The following is a 10,969-nucleotide window of genomic DNA, read 5'->3' as shown; positions in this document are numbered from 1 at the left end:
AATACATTTGATTTGATGTAGCTCTGTTGCTCTCCTGTCTAAAACGGTTCATAGACAGTCTATAAGAGGTTATAAGTTAAGGAGGGGTTTTTGCTACCTGCTCCAGGAGGGCAGGTGGTATGGCATGTTTAGAAGTGTTTAGATTGTCTATAAGTGGTTATAAGCGCTCTTAGAGGGGTCATTACCTGCTCCGGTGCACATGCTCCAGGAGGGCAGGCGGTAGCGCGTGGTGAAGCTGTAGAAAACACTAACGTCCTGGGGAGTCAAGAACTCCACAAACTTGGCATCCTTGAAGATGCCCCGTTTACAGTTGAGGATGGAGGCGGCCTGGTCTGAGATGTAGACAATATTTCCCGTGATCAGAGATACAGCTACAGCAAAGATGTCCTGGAGGGACACAGAGGCACATGTGAGAAACTGGCATATACAGTACACTGACAGCTGCAAGTGTGGATTACTCATAAGTTATTACATCACTGGGATATCTGATCTGTTGTTGGTCAGACACCAGGTCAAATCGGGACAGATGGCATGGATGTGGTAGGCATTAAATCGTGGCTGTTATAGTGTTAACTAAGCATTACTGTTGGGTACCATTTCTTTTTGAGGATGTATTCAAGGAAATGTTTTTTTTTGTGTGTATTCAGAAGTAATACTGTACCACTAAGGAATTTACATTGTTTTTGAGGGTGTACTCTGAGGTGATGCTGTCTATCTTCTCGATGGTGTAAGAGGACACGTCCAGACCTGATGGCTGACTGTCATTGGTCATCAGCAGCTGGTAGTACTCCTCATTGGCTGAAACACAACAACACAAACACACATTGGTTTCCTTGTTGGACTTAAGACACATTCCTAATACAATAAACTATAATGTAATGATGCTAAATTCATAATGTTCTCATATGTTCAGGACTACCACCCAGAAAGATGTGCCGTTTGGTTGTCTCTTACCTTCCACCTGTTTGATGCAGCGCAGTGCGTATTTCAGGGTGTTTAGGGAGCTGGACTTGTTGCCTTTGTTCCTCTTGTCAGCAGGCAGGAGATGTCTGAGCTGCTTGGCGGTCCTGAGCAGCTCCTTCTGGGTCTTGGTCTTAGCGGACTCCTCACTACTGCAGCCGCTGGTGGAAGGGTTGTCCTGCTCTGAACTCAGCAGGCTGAAGGCATTGGAACTACTGGGAGGAGAGGGGCTGTGGGAGTTAGAGCAACAAGCAAGAGAGGGATTATTAATAACATTTTGTAACAAGTCTTGCACCGAGCTGCTAGCGGTATACTTTTGAAAAAACAATAAAGGGACTGAAGGTAGGATTGTTATTGTTGGTGTTTCAGCTACAATGTCTTTTTCTAGAAAGGTAGCCTTGACCTGAGGTTAACAAGAAAATGTCTACTTTCAATCATATTGTTTTTGTTTTCCATCGACACTGAGGCCATTCATCAAAATGCTATTCCTCTTGGACAACAGGTGAATTGCGTTCATTGCCGGCGAAAAGTTTCTCGTTCACAATATCCGATTGAAATGCATCCATTGAACACTGAAATGAATCCATTGAACACTGAAATGAAATTTCAAAACACAGTCCTTCAATTTTGCATGAAATGAATGGGTTAATTTATTTGTACCGCTGCTACAATGGCTTGGAGTTCTCTACTCTTTTTGGGTTCAGGAGAGTGCAATGCTACATGGACACCAGAGCACTTTCGTAGGAATCTGTCATTGATTTGATTAGGGTGGGGACGACTAGACTCAAATCCAGGTACATTCATGTTTTCCTAGCAACGGCTTCGCTTGTGCTGTTTGAAATGGATGACTTTTCCGATCATTATAACTACATGGGATTTCACTGAAGAGTGTCTCGAGAAGCGCATTTAAAATGGGATTGGCGGACCACCCTTATAGCCAGGTTTAACGGGTAAACAAGCATGTTCTCTTTTTCCATCCTACCTTATGCCTTTTGTGCATGTGTGATGTAGCTCTGTTGTTCTCCTGTCTAAAACGGTTCATATACGGTCTTATAAGAGGTTATAAGTTAAGGAGGGGTTTTCACTTCCTGCTCCAGGAGGGCAGGTGGTATGGCATGTTTAGATTGGTGCCATATTGTGTCTTTGGAGCACAGACTGGCCCATGCCACATGTGCGTTTATGTGTGTTTGTGAGAATTTGCAGTAAGTAGGAGCCATTGTGTGTTTTTGGGCCACGAGCATTAGCCTACAGGCTTAGCGAGAGCACTACTACATCTAAAGGCTATAAACTGCCCCCTAAGACAGCCAACTATTCGTATATAACTTAGGTGTGTTTAAATAACAAGCTTAAGTAGCTGAGAATGTAAAGCCGCTTCAGAAATAGCCTCTCTAAGCGCCAATACAGATCTAATTATCTTGAATAGTTTAATTATATAAAAGAGCTGTTGATAGTATCAACGGAATCTGCTATTGGGATCAACAGATTGGTTTGGCATTAGTGGCAAGTTAGTGGTGAATTATAGAGATCGTTAATGATAGTAAGAATAGGCCTCCTCACTGTTAAAGTGGAGCCCACAGGAACATACTGTGGGCTCCTTATACAACTTATATGGCAAATAAGAACAGACGTCTCAGCAAAGAATGACCTTGATAACCGTTTGCTTTCATCGCCAATTTTACACAATCAAGATGTGCTCCAGTGTCTTCCTCTGCAAAGAGTGTTCAAGGTGATTTCAGCCCAGTTGCTGAGGAACAAGGAGAGAAGGGGGGGGGCACACAGAATGTCATCAGGATGAAGTGCTGCCATTCAGGGTCCTAATTGGAGCCACTCCATTGGCAGCTTCTTTAGTTTCTCACTGGGGTCCATCATTACTTTCTATGGGCTTTTCACTGCTCTCTGTGAGGGCCTCACTTCACTATGCGGGCGATCATTATTGACTGTCTGTGGAGCAGGCTGCAGGGGCACCACGAGAAAAGGCACCACAGGAAAAGAGGTGAGAGGTGGGTGAGAGACAGGGCGCCGCCGTGCATCACATACATCATCTAGGGAATGTCAACTCTCTGAGGCCGGGACAAGTGGACGTTTAGAGTAGGGATGTGGGCCAGCATGTGTCAACAGAGAGGAAGAAAGAGGGATGGGTCTCTAGAGATTCAGAATGTGCTGTAGGTTTGTTTAGAAAGAATAGTAGCGGATAACCAAGCAGTAATTTGAGTCATATTGATGCCAACTTACCATACGTCCTAAGGAGAGAACGGGGACACACAACAACAGAGGACACATGGTTTTGGACACGCATCCCCATGTAGCCTTGGACTTCAAAATATGTGGGGTATGTGATAACGTACATTGTCGGATCAACTAACGCGGTCGACTGTATATTCTGCTGGGCTGCCATCGATTTAGGAAATAGGACCTATGACTGGACTGGTAAAACTTAGTAATGGTAAAATTTAGGAATGGTAAAAAGGTACCCATAATGAAAAAAGGTACCCCCCCCACTGACCTCTTGTTACTCCCAGACGACTCCAGGAGGGCGGAGTCCTTGCTGTTGCCGTTGGAGCTACCTGTCGACTCGTTGCCATGACTCTCGTTGCCGTGGCTCTCGTTTCCATGGCTTCCGTGGCTCTCGTTGCCGTGTGACTCGGTCTCGCTCCCGCTGGATCCACTGCTCTTCATCTCGACGTCGTCGTGGCGGTAACGTGAGCGGACGTTCTTACGCCCGATGCGGTCACTGCCCTCTGAGGCAAGACCCAGGTCTGGACCACCCTGGCCGTAGCTGCTCATACGATGGAGCTGGGCCATGGAGCTGCACGAGGAGGCCCCCCTGGGCATGGAGCTGCACGAGGAGGCCCCCCTGGGCATGGAGCTGCACCCCGGGTCTGAATCCTCTGACATTAGGGAGGTGTGGTGTGTTGAGGGTTTGAAACCAGAGATGCGCTGGGTAGAGAATGGAAGAAGCCAAACCCAATCACACCATCATCTGCAAGACCCTGAAGAGAATGGATGGATTAGAGGCCAAGAGTCTTCTGTAAATGAAGAGAGGAAAAAGAGGATCAGTTACACAACTTCAAACAATAATAAAACCCTTTAGGAAAACCTTGTAAAATGAAATCAATCCCAGGATCAAAAATATTATTAGATACAGTAGAATTCCCTTTTGAAGCTATCAGACAAAAAACACAGACCAGACCTTCCCAAAAGGTGACACTTGCCCCCGTCTGCTGCCCTTCACACAAAAGGGCTAGCTAGACATCAAAGCTGTAATACATGACCTCGGAAATCCACCCAGGTGAGGACCAGGCCAGCGGATGGTCCATCAAAGTGGATCCACCCGACAGTGCTCCCTACTGTGATCGCCGCCTGCCCTTTCTCCCCTCTCTGGGGGGCTAAGTCCCCTTCAATGGTTGAAGCTTTAACTTGTCTAGACAGTGCTAGAGTCAGGCCAGCTCAGTGTACAGTGCATTTTGTTACGTTACAGCCTTATTCTAAAATGGATCAAATATTTTTTCCCCCTCAATCTACACACAATACCCCATAATGACAAAGCGAAAACAGGTTTTTGAATTGCTGGCAAATTTATTTAAAACAAAAAACAGTTACCTTATATACATAAGTATTCAGACTCTTTGCTAGGAGACACTAAAATGACTTCAGGTGCATCCTGTTTCCATTGATCAGTCTTGAGATATTTCTACAACTTGATTGGATTCCACCTGTGGTAAATTCTATTGATTGGACATGATTTGGAAAGGCACACACCTGTCTATGTAAGGTCTCACAGTTGTCAGAGCAAAAACCAAGCCATGAGGTCGAAGGAATTGTCCATAGAGCTCCGAGACAGGATTGTGTCGAGGTATAGATCTGGGGAAGGGTACCAAAAAATGTCTGCAGCGTTGAAGGTTCCCAAGAACACAGTAACCTCCATCATTCTTAAATGGAAGAAGTTTGGAACCACCAAGACTCTTTCTAAAAATGGCTGCCCAGACAAACTGAGCAATTGGGGGAGAAGGGGGCAGGGAGGTGACAAAGAACCCAATGGTCACTCTATCAGTGCTTCAGAGTTCCTCTGTGGAGATGGGAGAACCTTCCAGAAGGATAACCAGCTCTTTAGTACTCCACTAATCAGGCCTTTATGGTAGAGTGGCCAGATGGAAGCCACTCCTCAGTTAAAGGCACAAGATTCTCAGACCATGAGAAGCAAGATTCTCTGGTTTGATGAAACCAAGATTGAACTCTTTGGCCTGAATGTCAAGCATTACATCTGGAGAAAACCTGCCACCATCCCTACGGTGAAGCATGGTGGTGACAGCATCATGCTGTGGGGATGTTTTTCAGTGGCAGGGACTGGGAGACTAGTCAGGATCGAGGCATAGATGAATGGAGCAAAGTACAGAGAGATCCTTGATGAAAACCTACTCCAGAGTGCTCAGGACCTCAGACTAGGGCGAAGGTTCACCTTCCAACAGGACAACAACCCTAAGCACAGCCAAGACAACGCAGGAGTGGCTTCAGGACAAGTCTCTGAATGTCCTTGAGTGGCCCAGCCAGAGTCCGGACTTGAACCCAATCTAACATCTCTGGAGAGACAGAGACCTGAAAATAGCTGTGCAGCCGGACAGAGCTTGAGAGGATCTGCAGAGAAGAATGGGACAAACTCCCCAAAATACAGGTGTGCCAAGCTTGTAGCATCATACACAAGAAGCCTTGAGGCTGTAATTGCTGCCAAAGGTGCTTCAACAAAGTGCCGAGTAAAGGGTCTGAATACTTATGTAAATGCATTTTCAGTTTTTTTATACATCTAAATCTAAGTCAGCAAACTATTAGAAAGAACCGTCATGGACTCGATGTTGAGTGTGACTGTCCTGTTATACCTGAGCAACTACAAAAATCAGGACTATTTAGTATGTTCCTTGTGTATTCAGTTTCTCTTGTATACTTCTTATTTTGTATCAATTGCATTTCTTTCCCCGTTAAGGAACCTGTTACGGAGACATCAAGGGCACCATGCAGTAAACCTAAGAGCTAACTGGCCTATCATCTCATCTCGTTACACCACCTGACCTGGTCCTTGGCTGTTGGCATGGCCCGTGATTGAAAAGTACCTATTCGCTGCACTAAAGTCCACATACCTTCTCGCTCCACACTTCCCTAGCTGTAACTGACCTGGCAGAGAGCCAGAATAACCTAGTGACCCAGAGAGAAACTGGCATGAATTCACTGTGGACCGTCTGTCTGCTATTGCAGAGACCGGCTCAAACAGGTAGTAGGCGAAGCGGCTGCTCCTGCTCTGTTGAGGAATGGGCACGTTGCCAGCCAGGAGTCTATGAGATGTCAAGTAATTTAATGACTGACTTTAACCGGCTATTAGTTATGTAACAGAAAGCATTACACAGCAGCTAGTCAGGACTCATTATCTGACTTGTAAGTTTGTCATAGGGCTAATTTGAATACTCAAATACACCTCAGCATAACTTTATGGTATTGGATTAGAAGTCAATTATAAACATACTGGTTTCAATTCCTCGGTGCTGGGAACAGGACAAGTGCTGTTGTCATCGTAGGACAATTGTTATAGAACAAGGTTGTATGTTTACTGAAATACCCAACACTCAGACCCATTTTCTTCACAATATCTATTACTGTGTCATCTCACAGCTTTTAGTATCTTTCTTAGCTACTTCCTTTCTCCAAAAAAAAACTCAACTCTATCCTGCGCTTTGCGTGTGGAACATTGTGTCGAGTGACAACATTATCAAGTGGAACTTGAACAGGAAGGAAAGAGATACTTTATGGGTTTCCGGTGTTCTCCTCAATGGCATCCTAGTGATAATGGTCCTTCCGTCAGGCCCTCTTTGCAAGGCTAACAGTGACATGGGATTCTGCTATCTACACTGAACAAAAGTATAAAACAATGTTGTTCGCAGGTGGCCATCGAAGGTGAGCATTTGCCCACTGAAGTCGGTTATGTCGTCGAAATGCAGTCAGGTCAAGATCCTGGTGAAGATGACGAGCACACAGATGAGCTTCCCTGAGACGGTTTCTATCAGTTTGTGCAGAAATTCTTCGGTTGTGCAAACCCACAGTTTCATCAGCTGTCCGGGTGGCTGGTCTCAGACGATCCCGCAGTATGTGGAGGTCCTGGGCTGGCGTGGTTACACTTGGTCTGTGGTTGTGAGGCTGGTTGGACGTACTGCCAAATTCTCTAAAACAACGTTGGAGGTGGCTTATGGTAGAGAAATGAACATTAAATTCTCTGGCAACAGCTCTGGTGGACATTTCTGCAGTCAGCATGCCAATTGCACACTCCCTCAACTTGAGACATCTGTGGCATGGTGTTGTATGACAAAACTGCACATTTTAAAGTGGCCTTTTACTGTGCCCAGCACAAGGTGCACCTGTGTAATGATCATGATGTTTAATCAGCGTCTTGATATGACACACCTGTCAGGTGGATGGATTATCTTGGCAAATGCTCACTAACAGGGATGTAAACAATTGTGTGCACAAAATATGAGAGAAATAAGCTTTTTGTGTGTGGTCAATTTCTGGGATCTTTTATCTCATGAAACATTGGACCAACATTTTACATGTTGTGTTAATATTTTTGTTCAGTATATTTAAGCAGCAGTGTTACAGTGCTATGCTAGTAATACCTGCTAAATTGACATAAGGAGTTACAAAATCTTAGGATGTGCTTATGGTTAAATGGTTAAAGGGAAACTGCATGGGGAAGTGGGGAGACTAGGACAGGCTGACTGTGGAGGGAGAGTAATTATACAGTGAGTCGGTGTAATATTACACTGTATTGCAACACTGGACATTATAAAAAGATATACTGGAGTCGTGTCTGTGGTGTTACCGGACTACACCAGTACAGAAAGGAGGAGGGCTTGCAGTCTTGAGGAAATGGCTAGCTTGGCTACTTCAGACCACTAGACAACTGCAACAACTGTAGTCTTCCAATACAGCAACCAGTAAACAAGTGGTGATGAGTGAAATAATTCCATGTTTAACCCCTAGAAAGTGGTTTAGAAGATCAATCACGTTTACTGGGCAGGTTGTTATTATGTAGCTTGTGTTTGGACTTTAGCATGTAGATGTAACATCACCTCTACCTTGGTCTTGTGGTGCTGCTTCAGAAAATCTTGTATTTCAAGACCCATTTATTTTACTAGAGTAACAGTGCAATATCCCTGTTATAAGGTACTAATTAACAAATGTACTTATGCAATAATTTCCACTGGTCCACTCCCTAATTTGAATATTCATGGCAACAGAATAAAACACTGGTAAGTATTATAACCATGTAGTAACAAAGAGATTATACTTGTGCAATGTTAAGTGTTGCCACTGAATATTCAAGTTAGAATGTTCTTCTTGGAGAACTATCATGCAGAATACTGAGTATTGTGAAGCAGAGGAAACTAGCAGGAAGGACTCACCGTGTACATGTGTGACCTATATCAGTGGCCTAATGTGGGTTTACTGCATGCCTTTCACATACATTTTATCAGGCAAGTCAGTTAAGAACAAATACTTATTTTCAATGACGGCCTAGGAACAGTGAGTTAACTGCCTTATTCAGGGGCAGAACGACAGATTTTCACCTTGTCAGCTCGTGGATTCGATCTTGCAACCTTTCGGTTACTAGTCCAACGCTCTAACCACTAGGCTACCTAGAGATTAGATTATGTATACATCATATAACTAATACAAAATAAACAGGTGAGCTGAGGGCTACAGTGACATTTCCAAATGTACACACAGCAGCATTGAGCTCTACATGCATTAAATGAAGGTATTTGGAACAGTCCATATTAGGACTAGGCCAGATATACAGCATTAGGCTAATAGCTAGGACCAGGAGTTTTATTTTCTGACCACATGACTTGACCATGCAAGAACTACTCTGCGCCCTCGATCTTCATAGGGCCACAGAGTTTATCCCCTGGTCATGTCACATGGGAAAACTCCTGGCCGAAGCATGCGTTTTAAAAGATGCCGCCACAAAACTGCACAGCACAAAGTGAAAGGAGCTCTACCCAGCTCATCTCTCGCTCTGAGAACTAGCAATGGTTATCAGGTTACATGTAATGTATTCTAACGAAACCTGTGGTTAATGAGGAGCTAACAGGAGCAAGTGACCTGTCATGGTATGTAAATGGGTGATGCCTCTCTTTACAGATGCCTTCTTTATCAAATTGAAGATAGGAGTGTCATGCTTGATGCAGCTTGATTATGAAATAATCTAGTTTGAGTATTTGACAGACAGTATAATGAATGGCAAAAACGGAAAGAAAAGTTTATTTTCATAACAGTTCATTCAATCATTGTTTCATGCCTGCAGCTGAATAATTACATTCACTGGTATTACTATAACAATAACAGGGTATTAACAACGTGGCAAAAGGGCAAGTGATGCTCCATTTTTCAACAAGTCATTGCAATACATTGAAACACAACAATGGATCTTTGAGGATGGACTTTTAAATCAAAACTACCATAGCCCACTGCTACATAGCCTACTGCACATGACCATACGGATGGCAAAGTCTCCAAGGCAGTAGTAAATAAAGCAAGGCAAATCAACTTAACCTAAGCATCACAGCCCTGTTATAAGATGACTATTGGAGGAAACAACACCAGTTCCACGTGCTGGGCTTTTTTATGTAACGAATGTGTTATAAAACAGCACCGCAAGGCACCCAGCCACTGTCTGACTTGATACAATGAAAAACAGCCGCTTGGTCAGTTCATCCTCTTTTCTACAAACGTTTCAATGACAGTAAACACCGCAATAGACTCCCCTTTCAATGCACTATGCCGTTTCTGACAGATCTCAGACACATGCAACGATTGCGTCATTTGTTGCATCATTGTTTCTATGTCTATGACACAGGCAGGAATAGGATAAGAATATAGCTTTGGTCAAAATGGACTTTTCGTAGCAGGTTATGACAACTTACGCAGCAGGTAAGGATAATTAACGTAGCATGTTAGGAAAAGGGTTTGCGAAAATGCAACTTTTGACGTCAATTGGACAAGCTGTAATCAATCTAGACATGGCCGCATAGGATCGTTAAACAAACACTGCTGTCATGCGGGCTGACCGAAGTCTACTGACCCATTATGAACCGCACACCGACACAGTTATGCAATGCAACTTTCAGACTCCCTTTAAACCATTTCAAAGCTCTGTCAAACCCACCAAACCATGTTAGAATAAAGATGGATATATGCTCCCACCACACTTTCGAAGATTTAGGCTTTTGCTATACAGTGGAAAATCAAAATCTAGCCAAGTCACATTATAGTAAATATGATCCCATGCGTTATACGGCATCGTTCCATAACGCACCCACAAACACCAAACTATGTAGGAGTCAACAAAACCATGACAAATTCACCAACCTGTCAGTTAAAGTAGATCCTCGTCTCTTCTTGGATTCCAAAGACTTACGTTGGGTTTCAAACGGAATAGTTGTATCTTTCTGGAGCAGCGCAATATGCCAGCAAGCTTTTGTTTAACACAATGCATTAGTCTCCGACTGAGTCGTTTTCTTATAGAGCTCTTTGCAGTAACTTCACTGTGAGCTCCGCCCTTACCACCAGTTAGCCCCACCCTATACCATGAGTTCCTTGGCTTAGATAATTGTGTTTCCATGGCAAGGATACGGAAACAGCCAGAGACCCACGACCATTGGTGAAAAACGACGGCAGTCTCTTTATATAAGGACGTCATCGCCACAAGCAGCGTAACACAGAGTGGTCGAATCACTACAAAAGACTAGAAAATGAATGGAGCGGCGTCAGTGGTTGGTTCACAGAGGCTCAAGCGGCTGGCTGTTATCTAAACGGTTATACAAGTGTGTGTATTGTCAATGTGGGGGAATTACATAACCATATCCTTGCATGGTGATACGCATAGGTGTTTTCCAGCATTAGACGTGTGTTTGGCAGTATGAACTATCCCGTTTGTTAGAAAATGATACATTTTCATAAATATTAG

The 10,969-nt window shown here is 43.9% G+C and overlaps 1 protein-coding gene across 4 annotated transcripts in view; it reads right to left on the bottom strand.

The window, feature by feature from the left end:
- Window positions 1–10,726, bottom strand: part of per2 (period circadian clock 2) — a 31,850-nt gene extending 21,124 nt beyond the window's left edge. The window contains exons 1-5 of one of the 4 annotated variants that reach the window (XM_029704625.1): window positions 10,372–10,726; window positions 3,464–3,986; window positions 955–1,190; window positions 677–798; window positions 186–387 (exon numbers count right to left, since the gene is read on the bottom strand). In XM_029704625.1, coding sequence (XP_029560485.1) covers window positions 186–387; window positions 677–798; window positions 955–1,190; window positions 3,464–3,855 — 952 coding nt within the window. In that variant the 5' untranslated portion in view covers window positions 3,856–3,986; window positions 10,372–10,726. The remainder of the gene's footprint in view (window positions 1–185; window positions 388–676; window positions 799–954; window positions 1,191–3,463; window positions 3,987–10,371) is intronic. The other 3 variants (XM_029704624.1, XM_029704623.1, XM_029704622.1) reach the window with 3 other exon arrangements.
- Between the last annotated feature and the right edge of the window lie 243 nt (window positions 10,727–10,969).

This window comes from Salmo trutta, chromosome 21 (genome assembly GCF_901001165.1).
Source record: "Salmo trutta chromosome 21, fSalTru1.1, whole genome shotgun sequence".
Lineage (NCBI taxonomy): Eukaryota > Metazoa > Chordata > Actinopteri > Salmoniformes > Salmonidae > Salmo > Salmo trutta.
Note: the sequence above shows the minus strand (reverse complement) of the source record. Positions and strands in the feature narration are given on the sequence as shown.